We start from the raw sequence: 24228 nt of genomic DNA, 5'->3' as shown, positions 1-24228 counted from the left end.
CATTTTCCTTCTGCAGCTACAGGAGGAAAAATTAGGACAGTGATTTCTCTACATGCTGCCCCCACCACCCCTCCTATCCAGGTGTACAGGTGTGGATCAGGGGAGTAACTACAGGGGTTGCAGGGGTTGCAATTGCAACCGGGCCCCATGCTCCAGGGGGCCCGGTTGCAATTGCAACTCCTGTAGTTACGACCCTGATCCACACGCCGGCTTGTATACAAGTTTTGGGCAATTTTTATGCATTTTGCCAAGGCACCCTTGAAGAAACCTCAAGGCACCCCAGTGTGCCTGGGCACCCTGGTTGAACAAGGCATGTATGACTCTTTGCTACACGCAGTAGAGTCCATGATATCTGGTAAGCGCCTCGGACTTCCCTTTATGGTGACGGTGGCACTTGTAGTGACATCCCTCTACCTCTGAACACGCACCTCTCTTTTCTTGGATACGGACTTTACTCTTGATTCGATCCCTATTTCAAGGACTTTGCACATTTTCAACATTCATTAATGATTTTTGTGATGTTTATGGGCGGTACATTGTCTGCATTTTGCACTTTATGTATTTTTTGCACAGACCCATACAGTTGTGACGGAGCGCTTTATGTGTCGGAGCATTCTGACGCTTCCTTCGATCATAGCGCGCCACTGCTTTTGTTTTTAATTTTAATTGTCAGATAGTTGCTTCCCAGCATTGGATCAATAAGTCTCAGCACTCTCATCGCTCTATGACTAATGATATGATGATAGGGGAGAAGGGGGGAGAGATGGCTTCATGTGACCTCGAACCTCCCCCCTCCCCCATCCCACCTACACAAAGTGTCCCGTGATTCCACCGCGGGATGAAGATGGATGATCTGGTTTATTCTGCGCTCATGTTACACGCCTGACCCCCCACCCCCCTCCCCGACTCAGCCCGTGTTCTGTGCACTAATGTGTATTGATTGGGAGTTCAGAGGAGGTCTGCCATGCCATGTAAGATCAGACTTCTCTTGTCTTCTAGATTTAAAGGGTGACTCCACCTTTGTCTGCCTGCCATGCCATGAATATCTGCCTTCTTTTGTCTTCTAGATGTAAAGGGTTACTCCACTTTTGCCTAAATGGAATGCCATAAAAAGTCAACCTTCTCTTGTTTTCTAGACCAACAAACTTCAAACTGCGGTCCATTGCTTGCCTTTATCTGGCCCTTGGAGCACCATTCCTCCCACTAACACCAAGCACTATTCTTCCTACTGACGCCAACCATAAGGCATCATTTCTTCCGCTGACACCAACAGTGGGGTATAATTCCTCCCACTCGCACTATTCAATGATGGGGCAATATTCCTTTCACTGACACTAACGGTGGGGCTTTTTTCCTCCCACTAACACCAAGCACTATTCTTCCTACTGACGCCAACCATATGGCATAATTTCTTCCGCTGACACCAACAGTGAGGCATATTCAACGATGGGGCAATATTCCTTTCACTGACACTAACGGTGGGGCTTTTTTCCTCCCATTGACACCAATAATGGGGCACTATTCCTCCCACTGATACCAATGATGGGGCACTATTCCTCCCACTGACACCAATGATGGGGCACTATTCCTCCCACTGATACCAATGATGGGGCACTATTCCTCCCACTGACACCAACAATGGGCATCTATTCTTTTGCATAACACCAACAATGAAGCACTATTTCTCTCACTGACACCAATGATGGAACACTTTTCTTTCTACTGACAACAATGATGAGGCACTACTTTTTTCAATGACACCAACGATGGAGCACTATTCCTCCCACTGATACCAATGATGGGGGCACTATTCCTCCCACTGACACCAATGATGGGGCATTATTCCTCCCACTGATACCAATGACGGGGCACTATTCCTCCCACTGACACCAATGATGGGGCACTATTCCTCCCACTGACACCAATGACGGGGCACTATTCCTCCCACTGACACCAATGATGGGGCACTATTCCTCTCACTGATACCAATGATAGGGCACTATTCCTCCCACTGACATCAATGATGGGGCACTATTCCTCCCACTGACACCAATGATGGGGCACTATTCCTCCCACTGACACCAATGATGGGGCACTATTCCTCCCACTGACACCAATGATGGGGCACTATTCCTCTCACTGATACCAATGATGGGGCACTATTCCTCCCACTGACACCAATGATGGGGCACTATTTCTCCCACTGACACCAATGATGGGGCACTATTCCTCCCACTGACACCAATGATGGGGCACTATTCCTCCCATTGACACCAATGATGGGACACTATTCCTCCCACTGACACCAATGATGGGACACTATTCCTCCCACTGACACCAACAAGGGGCCACTATTCTTTTGCATAACACCAACAATGAAGCACCATTTCTCTCACTGACACCATTGATGGAACACTTTTCTTTCTACTGACACCAATGATGAGGCACTACTTTTCTCAATGACACCAATGATGGAGCACTATTCCTCACACTGACACCAATGATAGGACACCATTCCTCACACTGACACCAATGATGGTGCAGAATTTCTCTCACTGACACCAATGATGGAACACTTTTCTGCCAGTTTTGTCTGCCATATTTTTTCCATTTTGTTGCAGAAATAGTAATTCTTTAAGTATGCATTTTCTGACATCTTTTTTGCACCCAGGACTGCCATTGTCTGTTATGCACTGGTGTACCGGTAGCTGCACTCTGCGACCTTGCATAGTGTGATTTTAATGTGGGGATAGTCAGGGACCATAAAATACTTCATCTTTACTGAGATTAGAACAGAACAATGCCCAGTAGGTTTGGGGATAGTGACAATAACAATGTCTCAGTATGTGGCCAGCCTGGCTGTTCTAATGTACGCTCATGCAGCGTGGTGAGCTCTACCTATTCATTTCCGATAATTAAATCTGACCTCCAGTCCTCCATTCAGTCTTGCACAGTTGTACTGGCTCCTCTGCTGGACTGAAACAGCTTACTCTGATTTCACTGCACACTGTGAGCTTCTCACAATGTGCATTAGATGCTGCAGCAAGTGAGATAGAGCCCATTTCCTGGCTGGTGGAACTCCATTATCAACTAGCCTTCTCCTCCCCAGCCTGACCCCTGCCTTCATTGAATTTCTGTTCTTCCATGTATGGAGGCTCAGCATCACATGTGGGTGTTACAGGCAGGGAGCCCAGGAAGCCTTCCCCAAAGGCAGAATATAATGACCCCTGCTGGTAGCTGCTGGCAGTGATAAGGTGAAAAAACCCCAACGGGCTGGTTGGACCAACTTCAGTCCAACCAGTCTGCCCATAAATCAGGGGTCTCCACACTTTCCAAGCAAAGGGCCAGTTTTGCTGTCCTTCAGACTTTAGGGGGGCTGGACTGTGGCCAGCGGGAGTAGAAAAAGTCCTGGGGTCCAGTGGGAGTAAACAATGCCTCATCTTTGGTGTCAGTGGGAGGATTAGTGGAAGGTAGAGATGTACAATTATTTTCGGTTCGAATACGAATTCAGACAAATTTTTGGTTATTCTGAGATTTGGATTTATCTGAATCTCCGAATGAAATAGTAACGAAAAGTAACAAATTTTGATGAAATTCGTTAAAATTAGTTTTGTTTACTCATTTTCTAATGTTTTTCTAACGAATTTAAAATTTTCAGAACGATTAGAATTTGGATCAGTGGAAAAGTGATCAACCGATACAAATTCTATGTGAAGAATCGCTGATTGTTAAGCAGCAGGCTGGGAAGTCGGCTACCGCATCCTTAATAACTGATGACTCATCAGCTGTCAGCGGGCTTTCCCAATGACATCTGAAATGTAAACAAAAGAATGCCAGCAATAAAAAAAAAAACAGCGTGCCCCCCCCCCCCATCCATATCAGGACCCCCTCCTGAACCTTACCAGGTCACATGCTCTCAACATGGGGGAGTTGCTTTGAGGTGGGGGGGGGGCAAGGGTCTCTTCCCCACAACCCTGGGCTACGGTTGTGGGGGTCTGGGGGCTTATCAGAATCTGGAAGCCCCCTTTAACAAGGGGTCCTCCAGATCCCGACCTCCCCCCATGTGAATGAGTATGGGGTACATAGTACCCCTACCCATTCACCAAAAATGAATTTTTCCATTCTGCACATGTCTAGTGGAAGGAATAGTGCCTCATTGTTGGTGTCTGTTGGTGGAACAATGCCCCATCATCGTTATCAATGGAAAGAATTCTACCCGACCTTTGGTGTCAATGGTGTCAATGGAAGGAATTGTGCCACATCGTTGGTGTCAGTGGGAGGAACTGTGCACTTCTGATGGTGTCAGTGGGAGGAATAATGCCCCATTGTTGGTGCCAGTGGATGAAATGGTGCCCCAAGAAGCAGTGGCGGTCGGTGTGTTGGGGGCAGTGCGCCCCGAGCCCACCCATTGTGTGACAATAGCGAATGAAAATTCGCTATTGTCACTCGGATCCTCCTCCTGGCCAATCAGGAAGCGGGTCCGACACCCGCTTCCTGATTGGCCGAAAGGCAAAAACCATGACATTGGCCGAGGAGGAGGCGGGAGGACTCAAAGAGACGCTCTGCATTGAATGGGGGCACACTGATCTCTCTGCATTGAATGGGGGCACACTGATCTCTCTGCATTGAATGGGGGCACATTGATCTCTCTGCATTGAAGGGGGCACACTGATCTCTCTTCATTGAATGGGGGCACACTGATCTCTCTGCATTGAAAGGGGGCACGCTGGTCATTCTGCATTGAAAGGGGGCACGCTGGTCATTCTGCATTGAAAGGGGGCACGCCGGTCATTCTGCATTGAAAGGGGGCACGCTGGTCATTCTGCATTGAAAGGGGCACGCTGGTCATTCTGCATTGAAAGGGGCACACTGGTCATTCTGCATTGAAAGGGGGCACGCTGGTCACTCTGCATTGAAAGGGGGCATGCTGGTCATTCTGCATTGAAAGGGGGCACACTGGTCATTTAGCATTGAAAGGGGGTACGCTGGTCATTCTGCATTGAAAGGGGGCACGCTGGTCATTCTGCATTGAATGGGGGCACGCTGGTCATTCTGCATTGAATGGGGGCACACTGGTCACTCTGCATTGAATGGGGGTACGCTGGACTCTCTGCATTGAAAGGGGGCACGCTGGTCACTCTGTATTTAAGGGGGCACACTATACCTTGATTACTGAAGGCCCCTTTCACACTTTTGTGACCTCAAAGTCACGCAATTTTTACAGCGTTTTTTGCCGCAAAGCAATCTCTTACATTTTTCTGTTTGCGCCCCCCCCCCCCCCCCCAAATTTTGAGCACCAGCCGCCACTGCCAAGAAGCCAGATAAAGGCAAGCAAAGGGCCACATCCAGCCCCAGGATCACACTTTGGAGACCACTGCCATAAATGAAACAAAATTCAGCTAGTCCCTGCTAATTTAGCCAACTTTTGATCCATCTATGGCCAGCTTAAGACCAAAACATTTTTTGTTCCTGATAGTAATCATTTACGGTTGTATAGCTTAAGAAGATTGGCTGTCCCAAGGCTGCAGATAACAATACTAAGCTGGCCCCTGGTGTGTAATTTATCTTGCTTTGTTTTGCAGCTACAGTTGCCTAGAGAGGAAACCATATCCATGTTACTATTGGTTGGGTATGATTGAATCAAACTACCTGTCTTTTCTGAAGACTAAACACGGGTCGAATATCAGGCGGCATCGGCCAGTTCAACAGAAACCGTCATTCGCCCCTTGTGTACGGCAGCCAGGCTGACCTCTGTCAAAGAGGCATGACCTAAGGAGTTCTGCCGATCGGCATCTGATCAGCTGTCTCATTGAAGAAGGGTGACACCATCCTTGGCTTTACGATACTCCCAGCTGCTGGGTGGAACTGGGAATTATGGTGTGAATATCTCACCAATGGAATCCCAGAGAGATAAAGAAAACCAATGTATGATTAAACTGGCTGTAAAGCACGCACAACTGAAATATTATTTGTGGGCGGGAGTTTGTAACATGAACATCGCGAAATGTTGGTTTTGGCACGTTTGAGTCATTTTGAAAACAGCATGAAGTAAACCGGTTTTCCCTTTCCATGGTCTTCATGGCTGTTGCATTCCATAAGCACACATCCTCATCTAAGTTATAGAGAACTGATCTTTAGCGATCGTACATCATTCAGCGGGCCTCACCGGAAACATGTGTGAGCCACATTCTTCTTCCATGACTTGGTGGTGCTCGTTTTTCATCTCCTATCAGCTGCTCTGTTATACATATTGTTACAAGACAAATATCTAATAATTATTGGAAGCAGATGTTGGTACAATGGAAACGAGATCTGCTTTGTGATTACAGTGCAGTTCAGGTCTTGCTGGCTGCAGATTCATGAAGAGAAAATAAAAAAATGTGATGGGCCAAACACCCTCACGACTGGCTCTGTGCAAACAGTTGTCCCAGGCGGCCCACTGACCACAGATCATCAACCGGTGCGCATCCAACAATTCCATGTATCCCGGAGAAGGCCTTGTAGGAAGCTGTCCAAGTAAGACAATTCATTTCCTGTTAGCAGCTGTTTTTCACACACTTCATTACACTCCAAGTTGTTCTCAATCTTAAGCTTCCCGGGGTTTGGCCCGTGTCAGGCTGGGATCTGAGCCGTCAGCTCTTAATCCTTTCTGGTTGCTCTTAGAAAAATATCCACAGCAGAGCAGGATTCATGAAAAGATAGAGCGTGGCTGTTGCCAGTTTATGTGTGATCCACTAAAAAGTGATTGTAATGGATTGGTTGGGACCCATGTGCCACCAGCAGTAAGTTCCTCAACAGGGGACCTGGTCTTTGCCAGAAGACCCCAGAAGGAGGTTTGGGGTACATGCTTGATACAGTGCCTTGCAAAAGTATTCGGCCCCCCAGCGACCTTTTGCCACATTTCAGGCTTCAAACATAAAGATATAAAACTGTCATTTTTTTGTGAAGAATCAACAACAAGTGGGACACAATCATGAAGTGGAACGAAATTTATTGGATATTTCAAAATTTGTTAACAAATAAAAAAAAACGAAAAATTGGGCATGCAAAATTATTCAGCCCCTTTACTTTCAGTGCAGCAAACTCTCTCCGGAAGTTCAGTGAGGATCTCTGAATGATCCAATGTTGACCTAAATGACTAATGATGATAAATAGAATCCACCTGTGTGTAATCAAGTCTCTGTATAAATGCACCTGCACTGTGATAGTCTCAGAGGTCCGTTTAAAGCGCAGAGAGCATCATGAAGAACAAGGAACACACCAGGCAGGTCCGAGATACTGTTGTGGAGAAGTTTAAAGCCGGATTTGGATACAAAAAGATTTCCCAAGCTTTAAACATCCCAAGGAGCACTGTGCAAGCGATAATATTGAAATGGAAGGAGTATCAGACCACTGCAAATCTACGAAGACCTGGCCGTCCCTCTAAACTTTCAGCTCATACAAGGAGAAGACTGATCAGAGATGCAGCCAAGAGGCCCATGATCACTCTGGATGAACTGCAGAGATCTACAGCTGAGGTGGGAGACTCTGTCCATAGGACAACAATCAGTCGTATACTGCACAAATCTGGCCTTTATGGAAGAGTGGCAAGAAGAAAGCCATTTCTTAAAGATATCCATAAAAAGTGTCGTTTAAAGTTTGCCACAAGCCACCTGGGAGCCACCAAACATGTGGAAGAAGGTGCTCTGCTCAGATGAAACCAAAATCAAAATTTTGGCAACAATGCAAAACGTTATGTTTGGCGTAAAAGCAACACAGCTCATCACCCTGAACACACCATCCCCACTGTCAAACATGGTGGTGGCAGCATCATGGTTTGGGCCTGCTTTTCATCAGCAGGGACAGGGAAGATGGTTAAAATTGATGGGAAGATGGATGGACCCAAATACAGGACCATTCTGGAAGAAAACCTGATGGAGTCTGCAAAAGACCTGAGACTGGGACGGAGATTTGTCTTCCAACAAGACAATGATCCAAAACATAAAGCAAAATCTACAATGGAATGGTTCACAAATAAACATATCCAGGTGTTAGAATGGCCAAGTCAAAGTCCAGACCTGAATCCAATCGAGAATCTGTGGAAAGAACTGAAAACTGCTGTTCACAAACGCTCTCCATCCAACCTCACTGAGCTCGAGCTGTTTTGCAAGGAGGAATGGGCAAAAATTTCAGTCTCTCGATGTGCAAAACTAATAGAGACATTCCCCAAGCGACTTACAGCTGTAATCGCAGCAAAAGGTGGCGCTACAAAGTATTCACTTTGTTAACAAAGTTTGATATATCCAATAAATTTCGTTCCACTTCATGAGTGTGTCCCACTTGTTGTTGATTCTTCACAAAAAATTACAGTTTTATATCTTTATGTTTGAAGCCTGAAATGTGGCAAAAAGTCGAAAAGTTCAAGGGGGCCGAATACTTTCGCAAGGCACTGTACATCCAGCCTTCTGGATTGTCCAACTGAAAAGCTGATCCAGCTTTCTGGTTTGTCCAACTAAGAAGTTGACTGTAAAATGATAATAGTGCAATCGAAATGAGATCTCCTCTGAGATTACAGTGCAGCTCAGGTCTTGCTGGCGGCGGATTCATGAAGAGGAAAGAATAAAAAAGGTGATGGGCCAAACATTCTGACAGCTGACTCTGTGCAAACAGCTGTTCTAGGCAATCAACTGACCACAGATCATCAACTTGTTGCATCCAAAATTTTCATGTATGTTGGAGAAGGCATTGAGTAAGAAGCTGTCCAAGGAAGGCAATTAATTTCCTGTAAGCAACAGGTTTTCACACACTTCATTACACTACCAATTTGTTCTCATCCTTCAGCTTCTCGGGGGTTTGGCCCATGTCAGGTTAGGATCTGGGTCATCAGCTATTAATCCTTTTTGGTTCTTCTTAAACAAACATGTACAGTAGAGTGGGATTCATGAGAAAATAAGGCTTTCCTGTTGCCAGTTTATGTGTGGTCCTCTAAAAAGTGCTGGTCATGGTTCGGTGAAAACCCATTAGCCACCAGCAGTAACCTCCTCTAGGGAATACCTGGTCTTCGCCAGAGAACCCCAGAAGAAGGTATAGGGAACCCTGCTTGACTCATTTAGCCTTTTGCTTTGTCCAACTTGTACTAGGGACGTAGATAAGGGGGGGGGGGGGTTCAAATCCCCCCCCGAGAGCATCCTGCCAATTGCAAGGTGACCCTACCTGACCTGCACATTACTGAGTACAATGAAAGTAAGATTAGTTAAGGGAAAAATAATAAAAATGTAATGGGCCAAACATCCTGATGACTGGCTCTGCGCATACAGCTGTTCCCGATGGCCCATTGGCCACAGATCAACAATGGCTTGCATCCAACAATTCCAGGTAACTTGGAGAAGGCCTTGTGTAGGAAGCTGTCCAAGGAAGACAATTCATTTCCTGTTTTTTCACACACTTCATTAGTTTCCTCCAAGTTGTTCTCATCCTCCAGCTTCTCATGGTTTGGCCCCTGTCAGGCTGAGATCTGGGTCATCAGGTCCTAATCCTTTTTGGTCCTTCTTAAACAAACATTTACAGCAGAGTGGGATTTGTGAGAAGATAAGGCTTTCCTGTCGCTAGTTCATGTGTGATCCTCTGAAAAGTGCTTTTTATGAATTGGTGCAGACTGATGTGCCACCAGCAGTAAGGTTGTAGGCAGGTGCAGTCTACTTTCTCCTCTGCAGGTGGCACTCTTCCTCAGTGGCACTGCTGTCGGATAATAAGTCAGGAGGATCACAGTTCCTCTGTGGTTTCATGCATCAATAGGGAGACATCCAATGGGATGCTGCCCTCCATGTGACTCTGACAGCCATCTTTGGTCAGGCAGAGCCTAGTTAAAGCCCTGGCTTCAAGGTTTGGCATGCATTTGCAAGTTGATAAAGTAGGGAAAGGTACCCCACCTGGTAGGGACAGTACTAACATCAGGGAAAGGTTCATGATGAGGAGGGAAAGTGTAGGGCTCATAACTTCTCTGGACACCTGCCTGTTAGGCACAAGACAGCCAAGCCACATTTTTCCCCTCTCTACAGGTGCTGACAATTTGGCTGCACTCTGCTTTCCACATGCCATTGGAACTGTGAGTATTCATCTTTGAGCTGTCTTCTTATCGGGTCATTTGTGAACCTTTTCTGCATTATTTCCCTGCACTGCAATGGATCTGAGTGTGTTATTCTGCAACACTGCACCGCACTGCACCACATCTAGGTCTTTGCCAGGGAACCCCAGAAGAAGGTAAAGAATATCCTGCTTGACTCATCCAGCCTTCTGGTTTGTCCAACTTGTGCCAGCTGAAAACCTGACAAGAAAATCAACTGAGTACAGTGAAAACGAGAAAAAGAATAAAAATGTGATGGGCCAAACATTCTGATGACTGGCTCTGTGCGTTTCAGGTGGCCCACTGGCCACAGATAATCAATAGGTTGCATCCAACAATTTCATGTACGCTGGAGAAGGTCTTGTGTAGGAAGTTGTCCAAGGAAGGCAATTAATTTCCTGTTAGCAACAAGTTTTCACACACTTCATTACACTCCTGTTGTTCTTGTCCTCCAGCTTCTCAGGGTTTGGCCCATGTCATATTGGGATCTGGCTTATCAGCTCTTGAATTCTTTTCGGTTCCTCTTAAAGTAGAGCTCTGTCTGAAAAAGCAAAATTAAAAGTCAGCAGCTACAAATAATGTAGCTGCTGGCTTTTATTATAAGGACACTTACCTGTCTAGGGATCCCGCGATGTCGGCACCCCAAGCCGATGCATCCATTGGCTTCGGGTGCAGGCGCCGGCATTGCAAGTAAGGGAAACCGGCAGTGAAGCCTTCAGGCTTCACAGGTGGTTTCCTACTGCACATGTGCGAGTTGCATTGCATTTTCTGAATAGTCCCGCTATCTTCTGGGACACACAGGGCCATCTTACCGAATGGGCGTGCTGGGCAGTTGTCTGGGGGCCCCACTTGCCTGGGGGGCCCCACCTGCTCAGCGACCCAGCCCCAGCCAAGCATTAGTCCAGATTCCCGTTGGGAACTTAGCAGGTGGCAAGCACCTATTGGCCCTGCGCTGCTGTCAGGCCACTTGGGCCGTGGAGAGGGGAGCCCACAGCTGCAGGAATGCCTGTCCGCCTCCACGGGAACAGGCGCACACAGGACAGTCAAGTCTGACTCCCATCCATGTTTGTGTTCACCGGACCCAGCCACCCAACTTGGAAGCTGTCATTAGCCTGGCACTGCTGTACCAATAAATATCGCCTTATCAATAATTTGCATTTTTATTCTGGTGGGTGATTGTGTAGGCGGAGCCCCAGTGTACTGCATTGCCCGGGGCCCTTTAATGCTCTTAAGATGGCACTGGGGACACACACAGGTCCCAGAAGACAGCGGGGGGTAGGAGGAGGGGCAAGATATGTGGGGATCTTACCCAGAAGTGGGAGCGGGTACCTGTCAAAACCAGGTACACACTTCCCTCCAAAAAGTGCCAAATGTGGCAGTGAAAGGGGGGTGGGATGCGAACAAGCAGAGCTTCCTCTTTTTAGTGGAGCTCCGCTTTAAACAAACATTTACAGCAGAGTGAGATTCGTGAGAAGATAAGGCTTTCCTGTCATCAATTCATGTGTGATCCTCTAAAAAGTTCTGGTTATGGATTGGTGTGGACCCAAATGCCACCAGCAGTAAGCTCCTCTAGGGAGGGTCTGGTCTTTACCAGAGAACACCAGAAAAGGGTATAGGTTACCCTGCTTGACTCATCCAACCTTTAGGATTGTCCAACTTGTGGCAGCTGAGAAGCTGACAATTAAATTAACTGATTACAATAAAAATGAAATTCATGAAAAGAAAAAGAATAACAAAAGGTTTGTCCAGCTTGTACTAGGGACGTAGATAAGGAGGGAGGGGGAAGTTAGGGGGGGGGGGTGCAAATTCCCCCGAGAGCATCCTGCCAAATGCAAGGTTACCCTATCTGACTTGCCCATTACTGAGTACAATGAAAGTAAGATTTGTTAAGGGAAAAATAATAAAAAATGTGGGGGGCCAAACATCCTGATGACCGGCTCTTCACATACAGCTGTTCCAGGCGGCCCACTGACCAAAGATCATCAACGAGTTTCATTAAACAATTCCAGGTAACTCGGAGAAGTCCTCGTGTAGGAAGCTGTCCAAGGAAAACAATTTCCTGTTAACAGCTGTTTTTCCCAAAATGGAGAGACAACGACGTTCAATGGATAGATGACCTCTTTAGCAATGACCAACTAAAGCCATTTGCATCCCTCACTCAACAATACCATATCCCGCGCGCAGAATCGTACAGTTACACACGTATCTCATCTTTCTTGACCAAACACCCTCCGCCTGCCATCAGCATTCCACACTCGGTATATCAATTCTTCACTGGCCCTGCTGGGCCAAAGAAAGGCATCACCTTCTTCTACAATAGATTCCATGCTAAAACCACTTTCCATAAATCGAATCCAATGATAAAATGGGAAGAAGATCTTCAAAGATCTTTTTCATCGCAGCAGTGGACCCAAGCCTTTCGACACGCGTATGGGGTATCGAAATGTGTTACACACTGGGAACTGTCGCAGAAAATAATTTCCAGATGGTACTTTACCCCATATAGGCTGTCTCGATTCTACCCGGCACAGTCCCCACTATGCTGGAGGGACTGCAGCCGAGTAGGAAATCTATACCACATACTGTGGACGTGCAAAAACCTCACTAGCTTTTGGAACCAAGTCTTTGGCCTTATTTCCTCAATAACGCAGTCACAAATTGCACCAAACCCAGCTTTGGCGCTTCTCAACCTAGATATTGAGCTTGTACCTAGTAAGGCAAGATGGGTGGTATCGCACATACTTCTGGCTGCTAGAGCCACCATCACTAGAAGATGGAAAAACTTGGAAGCTCCAAACCTATCAGAAGTGGTAGCTTCGGTGTCGCTTACATATGAACATGAAAAGGCAATAGCACTACGTTCACACTCCTATACCACGCACTCTAAACACTGGGAACCTTGGAACACTTGGAATGACAAATAGTTGTTGGCCCCCTTTTTCTTTCCTTTTGTTTGTATATCTTACATATGATCTGAGATTTGATACGCCTACTTTGCTTGTTGTATATCTATCTCTCTAATCTGTTTTATATGAACATGTTGAATGCATTTCTTGTATGTGTTGCTTTAAATCCAATAAAAATTATTTGGAAAAAAAAAAAAGAGATACAACATAAATAGCCAGTAAACATAAACTGCATATTTATGAAAAAACGGTATTTTAAAATTACTATATTTCTGGTGATCTTGAGATCTTGGATTCTGTACCTACTGTGTGTTAACGAGTACTTCTATTGTGCCAATTTAGAGTAAAAGATTAAGTAAGATTAAGTAAGCTTAAAAAAAAAACAGCTGTTTTTCCCCACACTCCATTAAGCCCCGTACACACGCAACGATTATCGGCCGACCGGTCGTCCATCTTTTGTCCAGAGTGGTGTTTTGTTGGTTGGAATGTGCCTAGACTGCACACGAATTTTCCCGCACGACAAAATTCTACTTCAGAAGTGATGTCATGTGTTGAATTGCTTTCTTTGTGTTCTTTCTTCTCTGAGCATGCCTAGTCTTGCTCATAAGATTTTTCCCTGTCGAAATCTGTACTGACTGCACGAAAATCGGACATGTTTTGACAGAGGACAAAAATTTTATAGCCCGCACACCAGATTTTTTTCAGCCGAAAAGTCGGTTGTCGGAAGCATCATACTAACAAGCCGAAAATCGGCAGATCGGACGTCGTACGAAAATTCCCTGCCGATTTTGGACGCGTGTGTACGAGGCTTTACATTCCTTCAAGTTGTCCTCATTCTCCAGCTTCCTGGGGTTTGGTCCATGTCAGGCTGGGATCTGGGCCATCAATTCTTGATCCTTTCTGGTTTATCATAGACAAACCTCCTCAAAAGAGTTGAATTCATGAGAATGTAAGGCTGTGCTGAGCTGAAAGCTCCTCTAGGAAATGACGGGTCTTTGTGAGAGAACTCCAAAAAAGGGTATAGGTTACCCTGCTTGACTCATCCAGCCTTTAGGTTTGTCCAACTTGTGGCAGCTGAGAAGCTGACAAGAAAATTAACTGATTACAATGAAAATGAGATTCATGAAAAGAAAAAGAATAAAAAAAGGTTTGTCCAACTTGTACTAGGGACGTAGATAAGGGGGGGTTCAAATTCCCCTGAGAGCATCCTACCAAATGCAAGGTGACCCTACCTGACTTGCACATTACTGAGTACAATGAAAGTAAGATTCGTTAAGGGGAAAAGATTAAAAAATGTGGTGGGCCAAAGATCCTGATGACCGGCTCTGTTTCAGGCGGCCCACTGACCAAAGACCATTAACGGGTTTCATCCAACAATTCCATGTAACTCAGAGAAGTCCTCGTGTAGGAAGTTGTCCAAGGAAAACAATTTTCTGTTAACAGCTGTTTTTCCCACACTCTATTACACTCCTCCAAGTTGTTCTCAATCTCCAGCTTCCTGGGGTTTGGTCCATGTCAGGCTGGGATCTGGGCCATCAATTATTGATCCTTTTTGGTTTATCATAGACAAACCTCCACAGAAGAGTGGAATTTATGAGAATGTAAGGCTGTGCTGTCACTAATTCACATTTGATCCTCTGAAAATGATTTTCAAGGATTAGTGTGGACCCATGTGCCACCAACAGTAAGCTCCTCTAGGAAATGACGGGTCTTTGCGAGAGAACTCCAGAAAAGTGTATAGGATACCCTGCTTGACTCATCCAGCCTTCTGGTTTGTCCAACTTGTGCCAGCTGAGAAGCTGACAAGGGAGGGGCAGAGAGGTGAATAAATACGGCTAAGAACAAATATGTACAGGGAGTGAAAAAGTAAAATATGTGATCACTTTAAAGCGGAGTTCCGGCCATGAAAAACATTTTTCAATAAAAATACCCCCAGGAAAGTCAGGGCTAGTACATTCCACAATGGATAGCTTCTGTACTGTCCCGGGTCGCACTTACCTGTAAGAAGAAATACTCACCTTTAAAATTTCTTCTCCAGCGTTGCCATCTCGGATGTGGGCAGCTGAAGCCAGCGCGATCCTCTTCTGTGTCGTCTTCTCCCAGAATGCGCCTGCACCGGCCCCGCTCGTCACTTCCGGTGCGGCGCTGCATTCCTCCACAGCTTCTGGTCATGCCCAGAAGCTGTTTAGCAGGGAATGCGGTGCCGCACCGGAAGTGACGAGTGGGGCCGGTGCAGGCGCATTGATTCCTGGGAGCCATAACGTTCAGCTCCCAGGAATCATTGCAAACCGGAAGTGACGGCACAGGCCGCGGCCGCCGAGGGAGGAAGTGGAAAAAAGGTGAGTATTTCTTTCTACAATAACAAGGTAAGTAAAAAAAAAAATCGTAACTATCCATTTCCTTTTCAGGTGACGAAAAGCAAGCGGATGGCCACAAAATCGACATAATCCGCATTAAGAGCAGTGCCTATTACTAATCTGAGGGGCCCTAAGGTACCATTTTGAGTGATGCTGAGTTGATATAATAGCGATATAGAAAGGTGTAATAAAGGAGTATATAGTAACTGCATTATACAACATGTAAAATATTAGTGATGTAAAGGTGTAATAGAGTGAGAACAGGACCTGGTAAATTCTTTTGAAAACCTTTCATGCCGCAACAGTAAAATAATACTCGTAGATTCTAAAATTATGATCAATGGGGTTATGTAGATACAATAGATAGGATAGGATTATGTAGTGTATACAGTTCAGCACTCAGGACTATGCACTGCACATCATACTGCAAATGGTGCAACAGTCAGAGTTCAGGGGGCAGGACTGTTTTGATGTTAAAGAAATTAACAACGGTGCACTAGATGGGCAACATTGAGACAACCCCCAAAACAGGAATGGTTTGACAAGTGGAGGCCACTGAAATTATTTTCCCCTACTATTTTTTTCTGAATTTTTTCCACTAGTTTTTCATTTGGCTGGGGTCAGTGTCACTACTGGTAGCATGAGGGGATACCTGGACCCTATAGAGGTTGCACAGGCAACTCCTCCAGGATGGCACATCAATATGTACCATTGCCAGAAGAGCATGGAAAAAAAGAGCATTGAGGAGATTCCAGGAGACAGGCAGTTACTCAAGGAGAGCTGGACAGGGCCATAGAAGGTCCTTACCCCATCAGTAGGACCGGTATCTGCTCCTTTGTGCAAGGAGGAACAGGATGAGCACTGCCAGAGCCCTACAAAATGACCTCCAGCAGGCCACTGGTGTGAATTTCTCTGACCAATCAGAAACAGACTTCATGAGGGTCCAACGTCCTCTAGTGGCCCTGTGCTCACTGCCCGGCACCGTGGAGCTCAGTTGGCATTTGCCATTGAACACCAGAATTGGCAGCTCCACCACTGGCACCCTGTGCTTCTCACAGATGAGAGCAGGTTCACCCTGAGCACATGTGACAGACGGGAAAGGGTCTGGAGAAGCCATGGAGAACATTATGTTGTTTGTAACATCGTTCAGCATGACCGGTTTGGTGGTGGTCAGTGATGGTCTGGGGAGACATATCCATGGAGGGATGGACAGACCTCTACAGGCTAGACAAAGGTACCCTGACTGCCATTAGGTATCAGGATTGAATCATTGGACCCATTGTCAGACCCTATACGCTGATGCAGTGGGTCCTGGGTTCCTCCTGGTGCACGACAATGCCCGACCTCATGTGGTGAGAGTATGCAGCCAGTTCCTGGAGGATGAAGGAATTGATACCATTGAATGGCCTCCACACTCGCCTGACCTAAATCCAATAGAACACCTCTGGGACATTATGTTTCTGTCCATCCGACGCCGCCAGGTTGCACCTCAGTCTGTTCAGGAGCTCAGTGATGCCCTGGTCCAGATCTGGGAGGAAATACCCCAGGACACCATCCGTCATCTCATTAGAAAATGTCCTGATGTTGTCAGGCATGCATACAAGCAGGGGGGGGGGGGGGGGGTGCATACAAACTACTGAGGACCATTCTGAGTTGCTGCAATGAAATTTCAGCAAAATGGACTCGACTGCTGCATCATTTTTTCACTTTCATTTTTGGGGTGTCTTTAAATTCAGCCCTCTGTAGGGTGATAATTTTCATTTCCATCAAACGATGTGGCATCCTTTCCTTCCTAACACATTACCCAGTCCATACCAGTATAGATCCTAACACATTACCCAGTCCATACCAGTATAGATCCTAACACATTACCCAGTCCATACCAGTATAGATCCTAACACATTACCCAGTCCATACCAGTATAGATCCTAACACATTACCCAGTCCATACCAATATAGATCCTAACACATGACCCAGTTCATACCAGTATAGATCCCAACACATTACCCAGTCCATACCAGTATAGATCCTAACACATTACCCAGTCCATACCAGTATAGATCCTAACACATTACCCAGTCCTTACCAGTATAGATCCCAACACATTAGCCAGTCCATACCAATATAGATCCCAACACATTACCCAGTCCATACCAGTATAGATCCTAACACATTACCAGGTCCATACCAGTATAGATCCTAACACATTACCCAGTCCATACCAGTATAGATCCCAACACATTACCCAGTCCATACCAGTATAGATCCTAACACATTACCCAGTCCATACCAGTATAGATCCTAACACATTACCCAGTCCTTACCAGTATAGATCCTAACACATTACCCAGTCCATACCAGTATAGATCCTAACACATTACCCAGTCCATACCAGTATAGATCCTAACACATTACCCAGTCCATACCAGTATAGATCCTAACACATTACCCAGTCCATACCAGTATAGATCCTAACACATTACCCAGTCCTTACCAGTATAGATCCCAACACATTAGCCAGTCCATACCAATATAGATCCCAACACATTACCCAGTCCATACCAGTATAGATCCTAACACATTACCCAGTCCATACCAGTATAGATCCTAACACATTACCCAGTCCATACCAGTATAGATCCTAACACATTACCCAGTCCATACCAGTATAGATCCTAACACATTACCCAGTCCATACCAGTATAGATCCTAACACATTACCCAGTCCATACCAGTATAGATCCTAACACATTACCCAGTCCTTACCAGTATAGATCCCAACACATTAGCCAGTCCATACCAATATAGATCCCAACACATTACCAGGTCCATACCAGTATAGATCCTAACACATTACCCAGTCCATACCATTATAGATCCCAACACATTACCCAGTCCATACCATTATAGATCCTAACACATTACCCAGTCCATACCAGTACAGATATCCAGCATGAGATTTTTCCAAATTGAGATCTGATGGGTTTTCAAAGTGTTCCTTTCATTTTTTTTTGAGTAGTTTATTATAGTCACATTATACAATGTATAACATAATAGTGATGTAATAAATGTGTAATGGAGGAATACATTCTGTCTGCATTATACAGTCAATGACAGGCTTCCTCCTCTTACCTGTGTAGACAAAGCGGCCGGGCGCTCCTTTACAGAAGTGTTTGGACTTATAGGAGAGCGTCACCTCCACCACTCCGGGGATGTGCCTTGGAGGGGTCTGAACCCGGATGGCATGGGGGGTTATCAACTGCCGAAAAGAGAAATGAACGTCAACTAGTGTAATTGTTTTGTGTAACTACAGTCCATCCACCACTATCTGATGGGACACACTGTCACCTTATACACAGATTACTGATCCGGCACTGCTTCCTCCTCCACTATCTGACCGCACACACCGTCACCTTATATACAGATTACTGATCCGGCACTGCTTCCTCCTCCACTATCTGACCGCACACACCGTCACCTTATATACAGATTACTGATCCAGCACTGCTTCCTCCTCCACTATCTGACCGCACACACCGTCACCTTATATACAGATTACTGATCCAGCACTGCTTCCTCCTCCAATATCTGACCGCACACACCGTCACCTTATACACAGATTACTGATCCAGCACTGCTTCCTCCTCCAATATCTGACCGCACACACCGTCACCTTATACACAGATTACTGATCCAGCACTGCTTCCTCCTCCAATATCTGACCGCACACACCGTCACCTTATACACAGATTACTGATCCAGCACTGCTTCCTCCTCCAATATCTGACCGCACACACTGTCACCTTATACACAGATTACTGATCCAGCACTGCTTCCTCCTCCAATATCTGACCGCACACACCGTCACCTTATATACAGATTACTGATCCAGCACTGCTTCCTCCTCCATTATCAGACCACACACACCGTCACCTTATATACAGATTACTGATCCAGCACTGCTTCCTCCTCCACTATCTGACCGCACACACACTGTCACCTTATATACAGATTACTGATCCGGCACTGCTTCCTCCTCCACTATCTGACCGCACACACCGTCACCTATTATACAGATTACTGATCCGGCACTGCTTCCTCCTCCACTATCTGACCGCACACACCATCACCTTATATACAGATTACTGATCCAGCACTGCTTCCTCCTCCACTATCTGACCGCACACACACTGTCACCTTATATACAGATTACTGATCCGGCACTGCTTCCTCCTCCACTATCTGACCGCACACACCGTCACCTATTATACAGATTACTGATCCGGCACTGCTTCCTCCTCCACTATCTGACTGCACACACCGTCACCTATTATACAGATTACTGATCTGGCACTGCTTCCTCCTCCACTATCTGACTGCACACACCGTCACCTTATATACATATTACTGATCCGGCACTGCTTCCTCTTCCATTATCAGACATAGCACACACTGTCACTGTGTTTATAGCTCACTTATCCAGCACTGCTTCCTCCACTACTATCCAAAAAGGCCCATATAGTCTTCTTCTATACATTTTACTTATGAAGGACATATGCTGTATACAGTATATATTTGTATGACACATTTAGTAATTCACATCACCATACAACTCACCTCACTCCACACCAGCATTGTGCCAAACACCACCTGCAGACCATCAAAGAAGTGGTCTCCTATGAGGATTACAGTGGCCCCACCGGTGGTCCAACCTTCACTGGGACTGATGGCTTTGATACACGGGGTTGCTGCTTCATAAACAGACAAGGAAACCATACAATGTGAAATTGAGTTTATAATTAGCCTAAACATTAATAATAATGTATACGGTACATATTCAATCACATACTATGATACATTTTAAATTTAGGGGTTAACACTTTTTTTCTTATTTTTTGCGTGGGGTTCCCCCATAAATCCATAGAAGACCTGAAAGGTCTGGTATGGAACTTGGGGAGACCACACCCATTTTTCTTGTTTGCATGCAGTCCCCCTTAAAATTCATACCAGCCTGAAAGGACTAATATGAATTATGGAGAACCCCCACTCCAATTTGTTTTATGTGGAGAGGTCCCACATTAACATCTACTGTATATCAGACCCTCATCTACAACCTAGGATAAGGGTCTGGTATAGATGTATGGAATTCAGGAGACAACATTTTCCTCCTACACCTGTCTTCCCCATGAGTAATGATACAGAAAGACAGGCACAAGAGGGAACCATCCCAACTGACATTACGGTCAGATAATGCCCACATGCAATACTCATCCTCCATGATTGAAAATACTCCTGACCCTGTGCTCTGTGGGTTACACACCCTCTGTGTGTTATACACTACTGACCACTGCACTGTGTGGGTTACACACCTCTGTGTGTTATACACTCCTGACCCCTGCACTCTGTGGGTTACACACTATCTGTGTGTTATACACTCCTGACCCCCGGCGCTCTGTGGTTTGCACACCCTCTGTGTGTTACAGTATATACTTCTGACCTCTGTACTCTGTGGGTTACACACTCTCTGTGTGTTATACACTCCTGACCCCTGCACTCTGTGGGTTACACACCCTCTGTGTGTTATACACTCCTGACCTCTGCAGTCTGTGGGTTACACACCTCTGTGTGTTATACACTTCTGACCCCTGCGCTCTGTGGGTTACACACCCTCTGTGTGTTATATACTTCTGACCTCTGTACTCTGTGGGTTACACACCCTCTGTGTGTTATACACTCCTGACCCCTGCACTCTGTGGGTTACATACCCTCTGTGTGTTATACACTCCTGACCCCTGCGCTCTGTGGGTTACACACCCTCTGTGTGTTATATACTTCTGAGCTCTGTACTCTGTGGGTTACACACTCTCTGTGTGTTATACACTCCTGACCCCTGCGCTCTGTGGGTTACACACCCTCTGTGTGTTATACACTCCTGACCTCTGCACTCTGTGGGTTAAACACCCTCTGTGTGTTATACACTCCTGACCTCTGTACTCTGTGGGTTACACTCTCTGTGTGTTATACACTCCTGACCTCTGTACTCTGTGGGTTACACTCTCTGTGTGTTATACACTCCTGATCTCTGTACTCTGTGGGTTACACACTATCTGTGTGTTATACACTACTGACCCCTGCGCTCTGTGGGTTACACACCCTCTACCGAGGAAGTCAAAAGGAGCATTACGCTCGACGTAACGCGTATAGGGGGACGGAGCGTGCGTGGCCGACGCAGAGTCTCTCTCTGGTAACAGATCGCTGACATCGCTTATACAGCAGGCACGGCTGAGTGCCCAACAAATGTGAGTTGATCTGCCTTTCTCTAATAAAGCACACCCTTATTAGTAAGCAGAGAGCACTAGATTTCTTCATCTGTTTTTTATATGTCCCGGGATCCCTCGAGGTGCAATACAGTGTGGCTCTTTCCTGGAAGTCTGATCCATGATACATGTGATTGCTGGCCCGTTTGGGTCCTTTAGGAAGGTGAGAGGCTAATTCACCTGGTGGAGGGATTCACTAATTGGTGTTTACAACTTGTTTTCATCACTGGATTTTCTTCAATTGGATACGGGGACACTCTTCATATCACTTTATTGGAAGCACACACATTGCTATGTGCCTTATGAACTGGATATGATTTATTGTATTTAAAGTCATCACTTTTTTATTATATTTCTGGCGCATCACATTTTGGTAGGATTTATAGTTTATTGTGATTTGTGAAACACGATTGGTGTATGCTGCCGGATACCACTTATATACTTTCACACACCTGATTTATGCACAGTGAATTGAGGTTGAGTTATTTTATCACATATATTGGGTTTGCGCTGATAGTTTTTTTGTATTTCACATGTTATACACTTCTGACCCCTGCGCTCTGTGGGTTACACACCCTCTGTGTGTTATATACTTCTGACTTCTGTACTCTGTGGGTTACACACCCTCTGTGTGTTATACACTCCTGACCCCTGCACTCTGTGGGTTACATACCCTCTGTGTGTTATACACTCCTGACCCCTGCGCTCTGTGGGTTACACACCCTCTGTGTGTTATATACTTCTGAGCTCTGTACTCTGTGGGTTACACACTCTCTGTGTGTTATACACTCCTGACCCCTGCGCTCTGTGGGTTACACACCCTCTGTGTGTTATACACTCCTGACCTCTGCACTCTGTGGGTTAAACACCCTCTGTGTGTTATACACTCCTGACCTCTGTACTCTGTGGGTTACACTCTCTGTGTGTTATACACTCCTGACCTCTGTACTCTGTGGGTTACACACTCTCTGTGTGTTATACACTCCTGATCTCTGTACTCTGTGGGTTACACACTATCTGTGTGTTATACACTACTGACCCCTGCGCTCTGTGGGTTACACACCCTCTGTGTGTTATACACTCCTGACCCCTGCGCTCTGTGGGTTACACACCCTCTGTGTGTTATACACTCCTGACCTCTGCAGTTTGTGGGTTACACACCTCAGTGTGTTATACACTCCTGACCCCTGCTCTCTGTGGGTTACACACCCTCTGTGTGTTATACACTCCTGACCGCTGAGCTCTGTGGGTTACATGCCCTCTGTGTGTTATACACTCCTGACCCCTGCACTCTGTAGGTTACACACCTCTGTGTGTTATACACTTCTGACCCCTGCGCTCTGTGGGTTACACACCCTCTGTGTGTTATACACTCCTGACCTCTGCACTCTGTGGGTTACACAGCTCTGTGTGTTATACACTCCTGACCTCTGCACACTGTGGGTTACACAGCTCTGTGTGTTATACACTCCTGACCTCTGCACTCTGTGGGTTACACAGCTCTGTGTGTTATACACTCCTGACCTCTGCACTCTGTGGGTTACACAGCTCTGTGTGTTATACACTCCTGACCTCTGCACTCTGTCTGTTACACACAGAGTCCTCAAGGGGGCAGTGCTACACATGTAACTGACCAAAAGGAAGCAAATAAGAGAAGTTCATTGTTAGGGTTTACACTTTTTACTGGCCACACTGAGTTTTATAGAAAACTTGAGGATCTGTATCTGCCTTCCAGGGGCACCTTTATTTGCTTATACACTGGTAACAATCCCCGTATAGTCTGTGCAGTAAGAAGAAAGAACAAACTCCGTCTATGGAGACTGAATACAGCATTATCACACACACACCTTCTGAGGGGTCCAGTCTCCGAGCCCGGCGTCCGTGTTTGGAGTTATTGTGTACGAACATGTTATCGGAAACGGCGAGGACATGTCCATCCACATTTACTGTTGTAGAAACCACGACCTGAAACACAGAATAAAAAGCCTTAGTAAAATAGACAGTAGGAATGAGGGACTCTGCACTTATGGCTCAGTGATGGGGCAATAAATAGAGTATACTCATCTGTACCCAGAGATAAGGAAGCAGAACCCACACATTGATAAGGAAATTGTATACTGGTGAATTAGGGGAGAGGTATAAAGAAGTATTATCAATTCCAACACCAAGGAGTGTACAAGACTCCTCTGTATGAAAGGAAGCAATAGTTCCACGTACTTACCTGCTTCTGCTTTCAGATATCTTTTCAGCAACAGGAGTAGAGAAGGGTTAGAACCCCCCGGTCAGGTTTTGTGGTATCTATGTCCTTTTAGGGGGGTACTTTTCCCTTCACTTCCTTTCCTGTATATGCAACAGGAAGTAGGAGGGAATCTCTCCAGTGAGGTAAACCCCTTCTTTAGAACAGCTGTCCATATTGGACCGAACAATTTTATTTCTTTCCGCTCTTCCTTTTCTCCTACCCCTTTTTCCTTGGCTCCCTGCCTTCCTTTCCCTCCTTGGCTCTCTTTCTTTCTTTCATTCCCACCCTTCCTTTCTACTCTCCCTT

At 45.9% G+C, this 24228-nt stretch overlaps 1 protein-coding gene across 4 annotated transcripts in view; it reads right to left on the bottom strand.

Annotated features, from left to right (window-relative positions):
- Window positions 1-24228, bottom strand: part of LOC309555740 (transcription factor COE3-like) — a gene marked incomplete at its 5' end in the record, with an annotated part of 262839 nt that overhangs the window by 47544 nt on the left and 191067 nt on the right. For 2 of the 4 annotated variants that reach the window (XM_082257815.1, XM_082257816.1), the window contains 3 exons: window positions 18499-18625; window positions 19984-20117; window positions 23531-23648. In XM_082257815.1, coding sequence (XP_082113941.1) covers window positions 18499-18625; window positions 19984-20117; window positions 23531-23648 — 379 coding nt within the window. The remainder of the gene's footprint in view (window positions 1-18498; window positions 18626-19983; window positions 20118-23530; window positions 23649-24228) is intronic. The other 2 variants (XM_082257817.1, XM_082257818.1) reach the window with 1 other exon arrangement.

The sequence above is a fragment of the Pelophylax lessonae genome (genome assembly GCF_965119305.1).
Source record: "Pelophylax lessonae genome assembly, chromosome: 1".
In the NCBI taxonomy this organism is placed as follows: domain Eukaryota; kingdom Metazoa; phylum Chordata; class Amphibia; order Anura; family Ranidae; genus Pelophylax; species Pelophylax lessonae.
The sequence above is the reverse complement of the archived record's forward strand: the minus strand, read 5'-3'. Positions and strand labels throughout refer to the sequence as shown.